Source organism: Suillus bovinus (assembly GCF_016758785.1).
Source record: "Suillus bovinus strain UH-Sbo-P2 chromosome Unknown EDB93scaffold_16, whole genome shotgun sequence".
Classification (NCBI taxonomy): domain Eukaryota; kingdom Fungi; phylum Basidiomycota; class Agaricomycetes; order Boletales; family Suillaceae; genus Suillus; species Suillus bovinus.
In genome coordinates, this window is record NW_024542072.1 from 208,203 (window position 1) to 227,407 (window position 19,205).

Below are 19,205 nucleotides of genomic sequence, written 5' to 3' on the forward strand. Positions count from 1 at the left end.
AGAGATTGAATTGCACGGAAGCATCGTTGCGTGAACAACTCTACTGCACCCTCAGAAATTCCTGCAAGGCGAGCAATGTCCAGTACCGAGGCACCATTGCCATATCTACCCATTCGATAGAGAGTGACAGCAAGCTGAGTCTGAACAGGCGCCTGTGCATTGTTGGAATTATTGGAAAAAACCGGATGACCTTCAATTAGATTGAGCAGGACTTGAAACGTCATTGGAGAAACACGGAGCATGTGAATAAAGCGATTATGATCAGATGGAGATTTTGCATATTCCCAAGCAATGTGCAGGGTGCTGGCTTTTGCAACAGGGGAGCGCTCTTGTAGATAACGAGTTTGTTGAATAGCAAGAATGCAAGATAAGTCGCAATGCTGCTGTACTGCTGCCTCTTCGAGTGTCATATCTGGCTGACACAAAGTACGAAGAACCATAAGCAAGAGATATGAGTGAAGGTATTGCTCGTGTGATGTTCGGAGACGTGCCATTGAGTGTAATGTGGTTTCGGACAGTGTTAAGTTATCATTGATTATATAATACATTCGTTCAAGTACAAAATGGGTAGTGGTATATGGGCGAGGGGGGTCGTGGGCGTGGGCGTGGGCGGTGGGCGTGGGCGCCCAACTTTGAACGTCCCTATTATATTCGATGACAGTTTGTACCTAATCCCAACCTGGCCAATCTGGAGAGTAACGAGCACGCTTCACAGGCTCAGCCTTGTCATGCATCAATTCATGGAGCTTTTCACGATACTCGTCAACATTCCAAATACCAGCCTCGAACTCTTTGAGCAGCAATTGGCGTTCTTGAAGCTGCCTCTCTGCTGTAGCACGAGCATTAATAGCATCTAAACTGGCCCTTATATATATGAGTAAGGTTAATTGAAATATAAATAAATAAAATGTACTTCTGCATGTCAATGAGTGTCTCGTCAAGGGTACGCTTCTTTGGCACCTTGGAGATCCGTTGTCTCGCTTTGGTGAGACTGTCTTGTAACATTGACGAAGATTTCGGGGCTCGCTTAGTTGTTGGGGTAGGGGTTGACTGCGAAGATGGGGGAGGATCATTCTCCTTGTCGTCGACATCATAAAGAGGTTGAGAATAGTCAGAAGGATCTACAATAGTATCGAAAGGAGACTCAAAAGATGGGGAGATTCCACGGTGTGCAGCCTCGTTCTGAAGGGCTGTGTGGAGGCTCTGGATCTGTGAAAAATTCTCCGATGCAAGTTCTGGCCCTTCGTCATCACTTGGAGGCTGGTAGTGCACAGTCTTCCTGCCATGCGGGCCGATACCAGTGGTGATGGCTATTGGAGTGACATTCGGACGAGAGGATAAGATTCAATGAAGAACAGGAAAGAATTTGAATTGCTCAACAATCTCATCTGTGTCATGTTAGAATTATTCTGGCGGAAAATAAGTAACATACCCCAAATACACTGTGCTTTCGGAGTTGTGGTTGTGTTGGGTCCATCAGCAGGGACATAGCATTCGAAAAATTCATTGTCGGAGACATTGCCATTCGCATCAGATTGGACCCCTTCACCAGTTGTTCGGAGACGTCGAGCATGCACCTTGTATTTTTTTGTTAAGCTGAGCAGAATTGTAAGCTGAAAAATAGTGAGAAAAGCACAGCACTCACTACTCATACTTTCGTTTGACTCGGTCCCCCATTGCGACAGCATTCTGGCTGTGCAATTGCGGGAAAACGGCAGCCACCATGCGCTGATACACCGTCACTTTGCTATCACCTGACGTGTTCTGACACAGAAACATCATATCTCGTATCATATATGACAACTTTGACTCACTTACCTCGCCCTTCTTCCGTTTGCCTAGAAGCACGACTCTGTTCTCCGATAGTTCAATCTGCACCAATAGCTGCCAGACCAAGTCATCAGTCCAGACAATCTCCGGGATTGTGACGCCGTTATCCTTCTTCTTCGCCATATGCGCAGATCTGATTGATGGTGAGTGAAGGTAACAAACCAATAAATTTTCAGAATTACTTTGTATTATCTAATTATGCAAACTACATTTTAGGTGACGACGCGTGGGCGAAGGGGTCATGGGCGTGGGCGGTGGGCGTGGGCGCCCAACTTTGAACGTCCCTAATGACACTGTGGAACTGGAGATGGTCACAGCCGTGCAAGTAAGGTCAGTACATCAGCAACCGTTTCAGATGATCGACCTAGAATCATTTTGCATTTCTGTAGCAACTTGGCTGAGGAGTTAAACGGCTAGCATGGAAGCAGAGCTTTCGTAATTGTCCTGGATCTGATAGCATGGCACAGCTGCATACTAGCACTTTCTCGGTCTTGTCTGCGTAGTGAGTTGCTTTTACATAGGTGCAACGGTATCATCACCAGAGCCGTAGATCTGGAGTTCGGTCCCCGAACTGGTTTTGAGGGCAGCCCCACCAAAATTAATCGATTGATCTACGACGGTTTTATCAGTCAACGTCGAGGTATATCCATGGCCATGGTCCCGACTCTGAACACAACGAATTTCCCGACGAAGATCTCTTGTATCGATATTTACAAAATATACATAAAAAAGGGCAAGTGCTTGCTTTCCCCTAGCCTAGCTTGTTCAATTTGCGACCACACGGTTTCACGAGTTTAGCTCGCTCACGCCCGAATATGCTTGATTCATAAGCAGCTCACTGTTAGACCTCAATTCAACGATCCTACGCCTGTGTTCCGGCTTTTCCCGGTGAAGAAGATGGCGTGGGGTGCTTTCCTGAAGGGTGATATTGAACGCCTGTGCTGACTCCAAGAATCTCGTCCGCCTCTCGCGATCCAGCAAGCGGGACATCTTTCCGAAGTGAGACCTTGACAGGATCTTCACCAGTCATGTACGCCAACGCAAACACAACGTCGAGGTCTTCCAGGATAAAATTAGCCAGGAGCCAACAGAACACCATGTGAAGCTTACCTTCTAAAGACCGGCCGCCAGTTTCGGGGAAGAAAAAGTAAACAACTGGAACGATGATTGCGTTCAGGGCCGCGAAGATGAGATAGATTCTCCAGGAGATAGTGTTGAAAACTGGGCCAACGGCCATCACCACAACAAAGTTGAATGTCCAGGTCGACGCTTGGGAAAGGTAAGTAAATTTGTCTCCGCATCTCGGCGTGACAAACCCGTGCTTAGCGCATTTGTTGGCACTCGAGTTCTAAGCCCGGCAATCTCAGCGTTCTGGGATACCAGAAATGACAAGATCAGATCTGTGAAAAAGATCAAAGCAGCCGGTGCTGACTCACGTATAACAAAGCCAGTCCAAGCCAGCCAAAAGCAAAGAATGTGTCGAAGCCGAATATCAGGACTACGCTCACAATCTGCGCTGGTGTATTATTGATATATCCTAAGATAGCCAAGAGCAGCATCACGATGGATTGACTGATGGCTCCAATCAGCATAAGTTGACGCCTGCCAACATAGTCTATAACATAATAAGCAGCAATAGAAGCAAGAATATTTTGTGCGCCGTTGGCTGCAGAGGTAATCCGTGCGTTGGTTGCGGAGAGACCAAGACGCTGGAATAGAATAGTCTGTACGATCTCAGTATTGCCACAGCAGACCATATGATCGCGTGACATACAGCATAACTGTTGATATCAATACGTTTTGGATTACAGTAGGCTGCACATCAGGGGACTGAAATACCCACAAGGTAACGAAACCGATACCTGTCAGCTGCTGCATCATCATCAATACTACAGGAATGACCATCCGTCTCAAGTTTTGGCTAGGACCTCCAGTAGTGAGTTCACGTAGTGAACTTTGACTAGATTCTTCGACAGCAACAGCCTTACGAATGCCGTAGTAAGTGCGCTGAACTTCTGGATCGGAAAAAGGTTTATCTTCCATTGCGGATATAACGGCCATCGCTTCTGCATCGCGGCCACGCTTTACCAACCTGGGTTTCTGATCATTTCATGAAAATTTTGGAGGATGACGAGAACTCACCACCTCGGCGACTCGGGAAGCTATGCATAGTGTACCAAATCGAATAATTAGCACGCATAGTTTGCAGAGAAAGAAACTCACGAATCCGATGCATGTCACCATGATTATTTCAAACGCCAACTGCAGCGCTATTGGAACTCTCCACTGAGCAGATGACCAATTTACGAAAAATCTGATTTGATCGTTGTCATTAGCTAGATCAAAAATAAAACTGAAACATACAATGCTAGATCAACCAACTAGAGAATGTTGTCAACAACAATGAAGCAATAAAATAACGATCCACACACAAGGCTGCAAGCCAACCGTCAATATCAAAAAGATTGATGCCAAGAAGACTCACGAAATAGTCACTCCAACCATGAAAAAAATCCCCGCCATCATTATCCTAGGGGACGTCTGTATTTCTTCATTATAGTGTCATTAACAACGTACATTCGTCCCCTCTTTGCCGAAGGGGAGAGTTCCGCATGATATATTGGTACCGTTGATGTCTACAGATATGTTTTCAGCAGGATTTTGAATATGAGTAGGCACATCACTCACTATCAGGCCGTTTCCGTAGCCTGTGACGATACGGGCAAAGATCAAGTGTGCAAAAGAAAACGCAGTAGTTTGTAGAATTGCCCCTGTAATGAATTTAGCCAGTGCTCTGAACGGGCCACAGACGGCTCGGCTACCGACTATCATTATGCTGCCTCCTAGAACAATGGTCTTTCGACGACCGAGCTTATCTCCCACCCAAAGATTGGACAGGGCACCAAAAAGACTGCCTACTTCCTGCGCGTTATGAGCACCAAACATGAAGTACAAAGGTAACAACATACGTAAATGGCGATTGTGAGGCTCTGAAGAGTGGCGTGATCGGGGTGACTGGTCTCCACTATGACTTCAGGGAAGGAAGCCTCAAACTGGTACAATGAGATATAGTCATTTCGATACAAGGCTTGATAGAACACTTACCTGATTACCCGTAAGGAGCGATGACATGACACCTTGATCGTATCTGAATCGCAGAATGATGAGGATTTTGATTATAGTTACTTCTCAACGCACCCAGCGAGTGTGAACCCGGTTCCTGCTACAAACGCTACTGCAGCTGTTAGCTTATTACCACGCAGCGATGGAGCATGAGCAGCGATATCTGACAGATCCAAGCCGAATTGTTGTTTGATCTGCTCATGGTGATGATCAGTGTTTTCTACCTCAGATAGCTGATGTTTCTCCTGGTCAAGAGACATAGTACTGTGTGTGTTGGGGGGATGAGATTTTAAAACCTCGGCTTCCAAGTTTGATGCTATATGAATGGTCATGGGTGCATGTCCACTTGACGAACTCAGGATAACTTTCGGGAACCGGGACGCAGTTCGAAAATGTGAATTATGTCTGCTGTGCCCACGACGGGTGATAAAGCCCATGACTCGGACCAGGTCGGATTCTATATACACCCAGATCAGTGCACTGCCCGAGGAATAGAAGTATTTTCTATACCCGCTGTTCAACATTGTGGCTCGTGACACGTTTTCCGAATACAATAGAAGGCTTGAATCTGTACTACATCATGAAGGCGTGAAAGCGGGGAATAATATTGGCGATCAGCGAGAAGCTCACAAGATCCTCGGCAATTCCGAGTCGAAGATACGATATAGAGGAGAGTTCTCGCAGGCTATTTGATAGCAATGGTGTGATTTGCGATGTAATGAGGCTTGACGGAGATGAGCTAGATCAGCGGGTATAACAGAGAAGTATTCATGATGCGTAGGGACCAGGTTTAAATTCCTCGACGAATCCTGCGAGAAGAACCTGGTTCTGCATTGCCAAGTCGATACAGTACACTTGTTCATAATGCATCGAATTTGGGTGGTCCCATCGTGGGACGCAGGTAAAATGCATGCATAACGCATTAAACGCATAATAACTTACATGTACTAACTTCTTCAAGCCTCCTTCTTGAGTCTGTTCGGATAGCCAATTTTAAAATTCGCTTTGTCATCATCCCGTGTAAGTTTAGCACTTGAATTATGTATTATCGCTAATCACTACAAGGCCAAGTGCCGCTTTGGCCCGAACAGAGGTAGTGCGAAAGTTATATAAAACACATAGTACTGTAGAGATTCGCACTTACCTTCGTCACAGCGTCACACGTCCTTCGAATCAAAGCTATTTCGTGTGACTGTCACACAAAGTTGAATGCGTCGAAGGTAAATTGTGACATACGGTAAAACATGAAAAAAACGCATAAACTAAGGTCAATGTTTCCAAAAATTTCTGTATTGTGTATTTTCCATGCATCTACGCTTCCCATGACCAAAGTTTTCTTTGTCACCCTCGGTGGCAGAAGCTGCAAGCTCTTGATCATATCCTTCTGCCTTGTTGCATGCCAGCAGGTTGCCAGAATCATCAGTACCATAGCCTCGAGGGACTGACCCCCCTGATGTGATGTGAAGTAGAACCACATCAACAGGAATATCACAAGGATCAAGCTCAATGTCTGCAGCTTGCGCAAATGGTGGCTCAACCTCGTCTAGTGCCGACTCGGATTGAGGTTTTTCAACCTTGTATTGAGCTGTCTTGATTCGGTCCCATGTCTCGACGTTGTTCTTCTCTACATCATGCAGCATTTGAAGCACTTCGCGGCTGGTAAGACTCTCAAAGGAGAGGTTGAATGAAGTGCCAGCCTTGCATTGAAAAAATGCCTGAATGTGTCAGTGCCATTGGTGAGGGATACAAGGATGGCATACTTACTTGTTTAACAATGTTTGGCTTGTTAATGGCGTGATAGCCATTGATAAGCCAGTGCAACGATCTATCACGCAGTGTGGGCAACATTGTGTCAAGTCGAATGACGGCGGCAGTGGCATCATTTTTCTTCAGCAATGACAAAGACTCATCAATGATGTCGGCATGCTGAGATCGTTTGACAGCAAGCTTGAGTGGGCGCTGGACACCAACATCACATGGTTGGGCAATCCCAGTGCAACCGCCAGGGACAAAGCGATACTTGATCCATGGGTAATGTTGATCAAGCCAAGTGCGAAACTGGATGGACTTGTGGACTGACCAAACATCCAGGTGTAAGATACATTCTTGATCATCGGGTGCACCAATGAGCTCCTTCTGTCTTGTCCAGTAAGGAATGAGGATATCATGAATATAGTCACACATGAGCTCAAATGTTGACCAGTACGTGTCGGTGTTTGAAAAACACAGCTTGAAGCCTAAGCGATGTGCTTCCTTGAATTGTGGCGTGTTTTTCATGGGGAGGGAGCATGTAGTTTTGCCGCAGTAGATGACCTGAAATGGGAGAGCATCACCGGAGGCAGATATGCCAACCACGACAGTGAATGCTTGCTTCTCCTGTCCAATGACTGCAACTTGCTTGGAACCGACTTCTTTGTATGTAGCCGTGTTTGCGGGTTGATACACGATATTTGTCTGATCAATGTTGACGTAGAAACAATCATGAAAAATTGCGCAGTTGCAAATGGTCAAAGTTAAACGAAGGAATTGGTCCAGACAAAGTTGATCGGCGTTGGAAGGGGTTTTCTGTGCGGCACGAGTTGCGCGACAAAATGACCAATTGAGATTTGCGGCTACGAACTTCTTTACCCAAGACTCTGTGCATTGAAAGTGTGAGCCGTCCTTCACAACAGCCTCAAAGACCTCAGGGCAAGAGACAGTGAGGCAGGCAATGATTACACCACAACAACGCATGGTGTCTAAAGCTACACCAACAGTGCGCAGAGTGCGCAGGTCTTCCACAATGGTCTTGACAACATTAGGATACTTCGAGAGAATACCAGGCGGTGTTGCCTTTGTTAATGGAAGATTGCCCTTTCGAACACGGGCAAGCACATTCACATGCCATGCTGGTTGTGTCCCACTATGGTCTATCCAGCTTCCTATAACTTGAGCATGGATACCAGCAAAACAAGTGGGGTCAATTCGTTTAAGCTCGCGCTCAATCTGCACTGGTGACATCCCATAGCCAACACAGAGAGCAGCCATTTCAATGGTCGGCCATAGCAGGGGGCTCTGCCAATTGACATGCAAAGCATCTGTGTCCCCCCGCTTGCGCTTCCGGCCTAGATTGTGTGTGCGCTTGCTACAAGCTTGCCTTTGTAGTTGACGATATGGATGTGATGCCTCTGCGATAGTGACAGCTGGTGGCTGAGGATTGCTATCATGAAGAATGGAATCAATGGTGGGTTTCTGACAACAGAACACATTAACCATTAGGATGACCCAGAGCGCAAAGACACATGCTCACCTCCATAGCAGCTTTTTCACTGTTTTTCACGTGCTCGCTGTTTTCTCTTTCGCTCAGCGGCTCTTTCACGCTTGCGAGTAGCCTTCTCAAACTTATTAAATTCTTGCTGATAATGGTCCCGCTCCTGATCTTTGAGCTCCCAAGTGAAAGGCTTCCAAGCACGTTGTAGATGCTCCTCGCGTGATACTTTTGGGAAGAACCTGAACAGACCTTTGTTTTGGTCTGCGTCAGTTGAACAGAGGTTGAAGTTTTGTTTTGTTAGTTTGCGTGGATGATGGCAGGGGTGGAGATAGATGGCTGAGTCTCGTGTTCGCTCTCTGTATCTGACGGAGTCTCTTCTGGCTCGAAGTCACTGCCATCATCCACATCTGTGCTGTCGCCAGGAACCGAGTGCTAAAAAATCAATATTCAATCAACAACGATACATCAGTTAGCACGAGATGCGCATACCTCAAGATGATCATAAGCAAGATCCAAAAACTCTTCCATGCGGAGGGAGAATGCTTCGTTATTGTTGAACAAGGGATCACGAAACACGGCATGCTTAATAGTATTGATGGCTGCAATTCCGCACAAAAACGAATCCAGCTGTTGACCACACTGTAGTGCACTTGTGTTACTAAATCCAGAGAGGCCGTGGTGGCCCAGCCAATGATGAATGGTGTCAATGTCATGAGAGGGCCAATCCCACCCAAGAGAATCTGCGTATGAGATGGTTCGGTTGATCACATTGACCTCAATAGCAGCCCAATGGATGTCGCAAATATTGACAGGAAAGAGGACACGCTGAAGTCTTCCTTTCACATAACGCCAAGCCTATGGCACAAAGGCAAGTGAACGCCTTCTCAGTCTCATAGTTTGCCCACCTGCTTCTCGCCAAGATGAAGTGCATCCATAAGGACAAGGGATTCGACACAGATGGTCCGAAGGTCTGCATTTTGAGATGCTTGCATGCGTTCGACTACCACAGCAATCATAGTATCCATGAGGCGACCACCAATTGGGCCTGATGCCAACAGCAGCCGTAGCCCACTAGTAGATAGGTCAGTCTGAGTGCCAACTCCCTTGAGCGGAACATCCCATGGAAGACGCTCTATCACATCTAAAATGTTGTCGATGGTTTCCAACTCATCACAGTCACCTGAAACAGTGTCCAGTCAGTCTAAGATCCAGGTGTGTGATGCACGCCAATCGCGTTGATGCTCAAGTGCATGAGACATGGACACCCAGAATGATAAGACCCACAAAGGAAGTGGATCATCGGGGAATGATGGATGCATGATTGATTGATCTCCATCTTGCCATGCACTGGTAGCATGATCACAGAGTGCCATGGCTGTTGAAAATGCAGGAACCTGACTGCAAAATGAAGTCTGCAGGGAGCTGGACCTTGGGGGGCTCTTGAGAAAGAACAATACTGGTGCATGATGGATTGGTTTCGAGACTCACGGGGAACTTGAAGATGAGCAGTTGAGTCACTGAGAGAGTGCGGGAAGGAACAATAGCCTGAAACTTCGAAGGAACACATAGGAGGTGCAAACTGGCCATGGTACAGAAGGGCTTTGCGGGTTTCAGAGTTAATCATCCTGAGAGCTGACTTATTTCTTACCAAACATTGGAGGATCTGTGTTGATAGTATGACAGTACATGTGTACACAGAGAAGCCTGAAGCTTGACATGTCGCCAGATAGCTGAATACAAAGTGCTCCTTGAGGATCATCAAGAAAATGAGAGCCTGTTGCTGCAGGCACTGACAGTGGCTCAGTCACGGTGGAAACGAAGCTATTTCTGAGGTGTCACAGGTCACACCCATCTTCGAATCTTCGAAGCTAAGACACGTTTGGTCACACCTGGATGACGTCGAAGGTAAGTGCGTATCTCTACAGTAACACAATATATACTAGTTCGATTACGGCCTTGCTACACAAATAATAAATTTAACCTACATAGGGTACATATATGGTGTCTATGAAAGGTTTTATTCCAATCCTGGCTGGTGACTTGGTTACAGCCAAAAATCTGTCCAAATGGGGGCCAGTACATACCCTGTGTGGCACATATGTAGTGCTGCCGTGGTCCGGTCCAGAACCATGGTTCGAACCGGACTTTTGGTCCGGTTCTCTGCGGTTCGGTCCACGGTTCTCACATCAGCCAGAACCGGACTGGAAAATGGTTCTCAGTTCTAGGTCTTCCCGAACGGTCCCATTCTGGTTCGGCCTTGCCAAACCATTCCAAACCATTATCGACTTCAACTTCGACTGCGACTGCGACAAAGTCGGTCTCCACATCAAACTGCTGTCTTCGGGATTTGCACTATTGGTTAATCAGGCTACCTTCAGCCTTTTCAAGGTAAGTACTAATCAATCAATTTCTCACATGACTTTCTATCTCTCTTTTTCAAGGCACCTTTGATTTGTGTCCCACCAATCATCCAGACTGAACCATCACTCAGCTCCATCTTGCCGTTGTCCACCCACAAATTACAGGTATGTGCATCTGAATTTAATTTTTTTTTAAAAAAAATCTCATTTGAGTCAGGCTCTATAATTATGTGTGTGCATCCTTTTTGTCACTGGCGAAAGCCATCTTCCTATCGACTGTCTCATTTAAATTGTTTTGAAGTTTTTGACTTGATACTAACCTTACACTTCAGGTACCCTCAGCTCCTGTTGCCAATAAACCCAGCCTATTCCCACCCATCTACTCCACAAATAACCACCACCACCGCACCTACCACGTCATCTACACCCTCCATACCGGACTTTTTCGCTAAGCCAATTGCACCGTCAACGCCTGCACCTGCAGCTCCTTCATTTTCTTTTGGTCCCATGCCCGCACAGCCGCTGTTTGCTGCACCTACTTCCACATCCACCAATCCCTTCTCTGCACCAGCAGCATCAAGCACAGAAACTGGCAAACCAGCACCATTCCCCTTCGCAAAACCAACCCAGTGTACTACCTTCCTTGACGCCAACATCTACATCGACACAAGCTAACCCACCATCAATATTTAGTACCACTTCAAGCAATGCTGCCCCAACTTCTGCCCCATCCACACCTGCACCACTGAAGTTTGACTTTGGCAAGAAGCCTGCAAGCACGATCCCAAAGCCTACTGCTGCACCTTCCCCTACCACAACTGTTGCCGACACCGCAAAATAGACTTGCCCTTTATTTGCATTTTTGGCGGCTGCTCCCCAATCCAGTCCCCTGGGAGTGAGTTCACACGGCTGATCATTTTCATGAAGGCCGCTTACTGTAATGGACATCTTTCAGCAGCTACAGAGGCAGAGGAGTACGCACAAATGTTATTAGAGTAGTTACTCAATGTGTAGACTAGTATTTCATCAATTTTTTTTGCTGTCCCTACAGAAAAATTTTCTGTTCGGTTCAAGTTCAGACCGCAAAAAAACCGAACCAGACCATTGAGAACCGTTCTCAATGGTCCGGTCTGGTTTGCTTGCGGTCGGTTCTTGTTGAAGACCCTCTGAACTGGACCGAACTGGACCACGGCAGCACTACACATATGTCAGATATATCAAGACCAGTCACTGTGATAGACCTGTGACCCAGCTGGTGCAAATATCTAAGCCACCTGTATTATTGTCAATTCCTTACATTTGTGCGCGTACACTGCAACCACTGCATCCATGAAAGCATGAACAGACAGACTATCTAGATCATAATCTCAGGTGATGGGAAGCATCTCAATGGTATCATTGGCACAGTAAGTAGTATACACACAATCCAGACTAATATCTAGTCAACAAAGACATGTTAGCGCACAAACAGAAGTGTCCTGGAGTTAATTGACATCAATGAGAGGGAAAGGGTAAAAGAGTGCAGTATGTCTGTTGAATTCAGCCCATATGTCACTGAGTAAAGCCAGAAGAGAACAATCACCCCCTAATTTTAGGGGATCAATGTCACTTGACCGTCCCAACCACTCTTTAATAAATGCCCCCTCCACAGGAATGTGTGGGTCCCACATCCGCCATTTTCCTCTGGGAAATTGAGGGTGTGCTGTGATGAATGCAAGCCAAAAAGCATCACATCCCCATGTCCATAATCGAGACCTGATGTCTACTTTGGTCACCAACCATTTTTCAATTGCCTTTGATAGTGTGGCCCATTCCATCTGATTGACATAGTTGAAGGTGGCTTGAAGTGGAAGAAATGGAATAATGGAATCCTCTTGGAAAGAAAGATTGTCATTGGCTTGACTAGGAGTTGACTGCGCAAGGTAAGGTCCAAAATATTCAATAAAAATTAGAACTCACATCATCCATTGACGGTGAATTTGGATGAGTAGAGCACAGGTCTACTGACATGGCCTTCATAGCTAGGGAGGTAAATGGCCCATATTCTTCAGCAATTGAAACTGAAATATGGACAGGCTATTTTGCATAACAATGAGCAAGCATGTTGACGGCAACAACAAGCACTCACAATGTTATTCTAGTGTCAGACTAATACCCTGGATTGATAATGGTCAAAAAGTGCGTGACTTTGTTGGTCATAATGGAGAGGGTTAATGGAGTGATTGATGACATTGCATCGTGGGACTTCAGACTTGTTGATTTGAAAGCTGAAAGCTCATGTGGCCACACCACTGGTGCAACTTTCAAAGGGATCAAGTCATCCAGTCACAAGGCTCTATAGCGAATATCAAATTGGCACGATGCTGAACAACAGGGACTTGGTTGACGGTATTGGCGCATTTTATTTCATCTCAGTACTATTCTAGCTACTGACTTGGTACCGCAGTCCTTAATATTCTGATAATACTCAAAATTGCATTCAATGCACCGTGTGCCCTCTCAAGTATGGCAAATATCATCTGATGGAGTTACAACATATATCAAAACACATCACACAAGGAATTCATGGTCGTTACGCCCAAAGAAAATGTCTCAAGCAGCATCAAAAAGTCGTTCAGGCCCATACTAATCATTTCATTGGTGCTGATACCAGCGTCTTTCCAATGGACACAGATTTCTGTGATGCACTACTTACTGATGTGCTACCATCCACACCACCTGCATCAGTGGCAGATAATGAGCACTCTGAATCTGAGCCTGGATTATCTGAGCTTTTGAGCAAGACCATCGGTAACCACACATTTGGGTTCGACGAGGGTGCTTTAGAATTGTTTGCAGAGCTCAAGACAATTATCGCTTCGGGAGAAGTACCCTTCTCAATGCCGCTTGCCCTGATCAACGACAAGGAAGAACTTTGTGATGATAGCGCACCTGATTTTGGAATAGAGCTCCCTGGTGAGTAACTTTGTGATTTTGCAGGCTTTATACTTGATCACACTACTAGATGATATCTACAAAAGAATAAACATCGAAGACACTGTTTCGCTGGACAATCCAGCATATCCTTGGCCATTGAAAGCGGTTTGTTTCTCTTTGTGCTAGTATTAAGATTGCATTATTTAAATTTACATTAAGCATTTTGTGACCTCTCTCCTTTTCAGCTCTCCACGTCTCCCATTCTCTCAAGCCCAGAAGAAGGTGGTCCTCAGTTGGGCACAAGAGCTTGGCGCTCGTGATGTCCCCTCACTTGGTGCTATGAAGAAGTCTGATAGATATCTGGAGAGTCTTGTTGGCGATCCGACAGAGAAGGTGACAGCTTGTTCCAGGAGTATATTTTATATCAATGATGTTGCTAAATCAATCGCAAAGGTGTGTCCATCATGTTTTTATATGACTGCAACTGTGACATCATGCTTTAGGACTATGCAAATCCACTGACGCAGTTTGCAATGCAGGACTATCCAGAAGATAGTGGGGAGTGGATGTCACAAGTATTCAACAGCAAGGAGATGTTGCTTGATCTGCCTTTGCCACCTGCAGCTCATGTGGATGAAATGATCTATTTCACGGGTGAACTGTTACAGGACAATTCTGGAGGATATTTTGTACCGGAGTGCTTTTTTTATGCATCACTGCCTGAAGATTCGAGTGACAGTGACTCTGGCCCCTGCAAGCAGTCAGATGGTAAGGTCCTATATGCACTTGGTCGAGCAGTTGAACGAATGGAGGTACGTCTTCTAATTACAAATCTATCCAGGTATACAAAGTCCTCATATATAGGCTGGATTCATCGTTAATGAGCAATGCGAGATCATTCTGACATCCATGTTCATGCGATCATTCGAAGAGATTGCTGCAACTCCAGGCGAGCTTGACTGTGGCCTTATATGTGCATCGATATGCAGTCATTGCATCAGCAACTCACTACTCACACAAAACAACAGCTTCATTGACTAAATATGTGTCGCTGTCTCCAAATTCACTGTGTGTGAAGTCTAACGGCCGGATGGTCCATATGGTTCCCCTCCTTGTTTTTATGGATGATGTTTCTGGCAACATATCGAAACAATGGAACAAATGCCATGCGATCTATATGTCAAATGCCAGCCTACCATGTGAGATGCTGGAGAAGGAATTTTTTGTGCGGTTTGTCACATCTTCGCCACATGCCACTCCCATGGAACTTATGCGTGCCATGAAAGAATCTATATGGTACATTGGTTCCTCAATCTGTTGAAGGCGAAGTTGATTCAGTCTTTAGTAACACTGCTGAATTAGGTATCATTGCCTGGGATTGTAAATACAACAAAGAGGTTTTGTTGATTCCATATGCACTTTTCCTCAATGAAGATAATCCCATGCAGGCAGATGAATGTAGCCACACTGGCTTAAACTGCAATTATTTTTGTAGGACTTGCGATATCAGCGGGACAAAAGAATATAAGGCATCTGGCGATGGGTACAACAGCCTTTTTATGGTAGGATACATTTGAACTATGTTCTAATAGCTAATGTTATGCTTGTAGTCAGGCAATCTATGGACCCCCAAAAATACTACAGCAGAGATCTGACAACAGTTTGAGACCGCATTGAAGTCAGGAGCATCAGAGAAGATCAAGAACTCAGTGTCATCGACTGGTGTTTGTGATTCTGCTTCTGGTTCAATTCTCAGTGCGTTAGTGGATCTTGGGAAGAAACTCCGAAAGCATGTGGCTGGCACCCAAGCCATGCCTGAAGCTGAAGTTACAGTTGTCCTTGAGAAGGAGTTCATAGAACATTTGCAAGGCGACAAGCTCGATGGTGCTATTAACCCATTATTAGGGATGGAAGGTTAGTTTAGTACTCTAGCGGTTTTTAATTTTCGTTCACATTCTTAGCAGGCCTGGATATACACATGGACACTCCAACAGAGATTCTCCATACAATTCTACTTGGCATTGTCAAATATTTCTGGGGGCAGACTGTGTTTCTGCTTGATAAGGCGAAGTTCATGGACATATTTCAGGTCCGTCTTGAGTCTATTGATAAGGATGGACTCAATGCTCCTTGCCTGAACGCAGACTATATCTGCCACTACAAAGGCAGTTTGATCAGAAAACATTTCAAAAGTTTGGCACAAGTGATGCCATTTTTAATTTATGACCTCACCCCTTTAACTGTTCTCAATGCATGGACTGTCATAGGAGAACTTGTCGTCCTCATCTGGCACACAAATATTGTGAATACAGAACCTTATCTTGTAAGTTTATGTAGAAATATACAATGACTTCAATTCTCATCCTTCTCTAGGCAAAGTCATCTCAAACAATTCAAGATTTTCTTAATATCACGGCACAGTGCGCACCTAGCATCATCATAAGCAAGCCCAAATTTCATTTCTTGGTCCATCTCCCAGTGTATATTTGGCATTTTGGACCAGCAGTGATATTTTCAACAGAGCAATACAAGTCCTTCAATCATGTATTTTGTTTGTCATGTGTATACAGCAATCACCAAGCACTGAGCCGTGATAGTTGTAGAGTATTTGCTCATCAAGATATTGTCAAGCATATTGTTACTGGTGGGTATTGGTATGATAACAATGCCTTAAAATGGGTCTGTGGAGGAGCACAAGTTCTAGGATATCTTGATGAACACCCCGATGTAAAGAGTAGATCTGGGCTGGACTCTACAGAATGTGAGTCCCTAGTCCTGAGAGATGCGAGTATGCTTCGTCCCAAGAGACAACCTAAAGAACTACCTTGATAATGCAAGGGAAGTCTTATACAGTCAGAGAGTAGACAAGATATTGGAAGTAAATCTCTCTAATGTCCATCAGGAGTTCTGAGACTACATCTGAAGTACCGAGGTACTTGTCCGATGCGACCGAAAGTCGTCCGAAGCTGCGAAAGTGTTGTTTGAAGTAGCACGATGCCTTCCAAGATTTGCGAAAGCTGTCTGAAGGTCAATATATGTCGGTATGTTGATGTGCCGAATAACAGTATAAGACTTTGCAAAATGTCTGAAGTCCAGAACAACGCTAATCTATCGGAACTCAAGAATAAATGAAGTGCAGAATTGGCAGTGGTCTAGCCAAACAATCGTTCTGAATGAACAAAGATCATTGCACAGTTACAATTATACCGAGGTGACTCTACTAATTACTACTCAAAGTACGGGAAGTGAAGTGAAGTATCAGTAGCCAGCAAGCGAGATTATATCCTACTTCCATGAGAGACCGGAATCCATAGGCGAAACTAGTAGCAAGATAAGCAAGTCCGAACCTATGTAATAAGCCGTGAGGCAAGCAGAAATGCAAGTATACATGTAATAAGCTGCGATGCATACTGTTTATATGTATTCTGAGGCTCCCGACAGGATGCCGATGGAATTCTATCTGTGTAGCACTAAGACATAGTCAAAATATAATTAGAATAAGGGAAAACGCACCAGCAAAGTCAAAAGGACGAGGATAGGACATGGTATGGTAACTCGCGAGGTTCGGATGGGCCTTGGAACACAAGAACTGCCTGCAGAAGGTCAAGGGAGGTCAGGGAATGGTATGGACATAGGTGTTGGATTGCCTGGTTCCGAGCCCAGTGCCACAACCATTGTTACACTGAGCAAGCACAATTACTGGGATTATCAGTCTTTAATTGCAATACTCCAATACCTGGTAAACCTGACCTACTATGTTCACTCTATTGCTACTAATTATTTTTACTTAGGCTCCGGGAAAGCTCAAACTTCCCTTGGTGCTAAAGGAAAGCTGGCAAGAAGTGATACAGTGGCCTGGAAAGAGACTCATTGCTGGAGGATCCTCAAGACCATGCAGCCCAGTGTTGTCTACTATCGAGGTAAATCAGTTGTAGTAAGAGGAGAGGATGTTGCATATCCAAATAGTCATGTCATCTTTCATCGAGTGACAGATGGACAGGTGAGTAATTTCATTACAGTAGGACTCTCAATTAACACAGAGATATTGTTAGAGATGTGTTGGACGTGTTTGTGAGATCCTTGTATCAGCTGAGAATCCAGATACTGTTGTCCATGTTGCTCTTGTCACAACCCAATAACGAATTAATGCTGGGCAGAGACTAGGACTCAGACTAAGGTTATCACAACAGAGGTAATGAGCAAGGACATCTTGGATTGCTACAATGATGTAGATACAAGAGGTTTGAACTAAGGAACTATCGACCAAGACGTGCCACCTATATACAACTATTGAAACTGAGATAGAAACTGAGATACAACTACTAGCCAATCATAAAGGAGAAAAGAGAATCGTACCATAGAACATTGTAGAATATTAAAGAAACATCACGTGACCATATCTTATCTTATCTAATCTATTCACAATCAAAGAACTCGTCTTCTTCATCAGTCACATTGAAGACACGTGTTGTGGGCACTAAGGGGATTTCGGAATTGGTAGATGTTTTCACAGTAGGGTTAGGGTTTATCTTAGGCGCTGTGTATTGACACTTAGGAAGATTTAGGAAAGAATAATGGTTTGTTAAAGGTACTCGGGACAGCTCTCCAGCTCTTTTCATTTGCAGACACTTTGCATGCTTCTGTCCATCTACCCTGTCTGAAACTGACCGACAATGAGGTTGTCACAATGGCAGCGGTAAGTTAATATCCTATGATTGTGTGTAATGTTCTGATCCTTGCACGCTATAGAATATCATATGTGTCATTAATCTCCAACACAACTGCATTGATTCACAGTGTACAGACACCCTCCTGCAACCTGTGCGCCAAGAACGGCTTGAGACGTCTCATATGAAACGTATCATTCAGCACAAGGCAACTCCACACTACTTCATCAACACTTACTCTATTCATAACTACAATCATATCCATCTTGCAATTCCCAAGATGCTCCGTGAATCACTACTGAGAGTTACGAATGTGGCAGAGGTTCAGGAAATGGCCGTACAGCAAATGAAGCAGAAGAAGGCTTTGAAGAAATCTGGTGATGCACCCCAACTAGATGACCCCATGGACTACGATGCCCAGATCCCTCTGCATCACCAAAAGTCCAGAAAACAGGTATTACCTTATTAGGCTGATGGTCATGAGATTTTATGGGTCATGGGTTATGGGGTCTGAGACGATGATGCCAGTGCTCGATCATCATGATGTCAAGTATTTAGTAGCTTAGCCTTGTTCCCATGTCTTCTGTCATTATGATAACATCCTGATATACTATGCTAAGGTTGATGCCTAATTGATATTCTATGCAATGCATATAGTCCACTTCAAATGCCTGTCAACAAAACAAGCTCATTGAGCCATCGCAGATTCATATATACTGTAGAGATATGCACTTAGCTTCGTCACAGCATCACACGTCCAACAAATCAAAGCTATTTCATGTGACCATCGCACAAAATTGAAGTCATCAAAGGTAAATTGTGACACATGGTAAAACATGAAAAAAAATGCAAAAATATTCCCAAAAATTCTTGTACTGAGTATTTGCCATGCATCTCGCTTTACATGACCAAAATTCTCTTCATCACCATCAACTGTGAGCTCTTGCTGACAGCAGCTGGTAGTGGTGCTGATTCGAAGCTAAGGTTCAATTGGTCACACCCAGATGATGTTGAAGCTAAGTGCATATCTCTACAGTACACTATACTTAAATTCAAATG

At 44.8% G+C, this 19,205-nt stretch overlaps 6 protein-coding genes across 6 annotated transcripts; 2 read left to right on the top strand and 4 right to left on the bottom strand.

Annotated features, from left to right (window-relative positions):
* Positions 1-2,692: 2,692 nt before the first annotated feature.
* Positions 2,693-5,213, bottom strand: EDB93DRAFT_1082317 (general substrate transporter; the record flags this gene model as incomplete). Its single annotated transcript, XM_041445676.1, has 14 exons — positions 2,693-2,889; positions 2,941-3,099; positions 3,147-3,201; positions 3,267-3,563; positions 3,670-3,922; positions 3,973-3,992; positions 4,054-4,144; positions 4,316-4,360; positions 4,408-4,466; positions 4,519-4,601; positions 4,653-4,752; positions 4,800-4,883; positions 4,936-4,978; positions 5,029-5,213. 14 exons carry the CDS (start codon positions 5,211-5,213, stop codon positions 2,693-2,695), a joined length of 1,671 nt encoding a protein of 556 aa, XP_041309352.1.
* A 1,332-nt stretch (positions 5,214-6,545) lies between these two features.
* On the bottom strand, positions 6,546-6,894 carry EDB93DRAFT_1046627 (uncharacterized protein; the record flags this gene model as incomplete). Its single annotated transcript, XM_041444631.1, has 2 exons — positions 6,546-6,668; positions 6,718-6,894. Coding segments are annotated over 2 exons (300 nt in total), but the record flags the coding sequence as incomplete, so codon positions are not given.
* Positions 6,895-8,500: 1,606 nt separating this feature from the next.
* Positions 8,501-9,576, bottom strand: EDB93DRAFT_1248765 (uncharacterized protein; the record flags this gene model as incomplete). Its single annotated transcript, XM_041452769.1, has 4 exons — positions 8,501-8,635; positions 8,693-9,058; positions 9,109-9,383; positions 9,429-9,576. The coding sequence occupies 4 exons, from the start codon at positions 9,574-9,576 to the stop codon at positions 8,501-8,503; spliced, it is 924 nt and encodes a 307-aa protein (XP_041309354.1).
* An 835-nt stretch (positions 9,577-10,411) lies between these two features.
* On the top strand, positions 10,412-11,404 carry EDB93DRAFT_1327322 (uncharacterized protein; the record flags this gene model as incomplete). The annotated part of the gene is made up of 4 exons (XM_041455083.1): positions 10,412-10,591; positions 10,645-10,728; positions 10,906-11,192; positions 11,257-11,404. The coding sequence occupies 4 exons, from the start codon at positions 10,412-10,414 to the stop codon at positions 11,402-11,404; spliced, it is 699 nt and encodes a 232-aa protein (XP_041309355.1).
* A 643-nt stretch (positions 11,405-12,047) lies between these two features.
* Positions 12,048-12,639, bottom strand: EDB93DRAFT_1082409 (uncharacterized protein; the record flags this gene model as incomplete). The annotated part of the gene is made up of 2 exons (XM_041445682.1): positions 12,048-12,465; positions 12,536-12,639. Coding segments are annotated over 2 exons (522 nt in total), but the record flags the coding sequence as incomplete, so codon positions are not given.
* Positions 12,640-14,569: 1,930 nt separating this feature from the next.
* On the top strand, positions 14,570-18,615 carry EDB93DRAFT_1239739 (uncharacterized protein; the record flags this gene model as incomplete). Its single annotated transcript, XM_041451674.1, has 11 exons — positions 14,570-14,783; positions 14,842-15,041; positions 15,141-15,393; positions 15,444-15,802; positions 15,853-16,213; positions 17,192-17,218; positions 17,271-17,413; positions 17,712-17,720; positions 17,748-17,831; positions 18,089-18,175; positions 18,229-18,615. 11 exons carry the CDS (start codon positions 14,570-14,572, stop codon positions 18,613-18,615), a joined length of 2,124 nt encoding a protein of 707 aa, XP_041309357.1.
* Between the last annotated feature and the right edge of the window lie 590 nt (positions 18,616-19,205).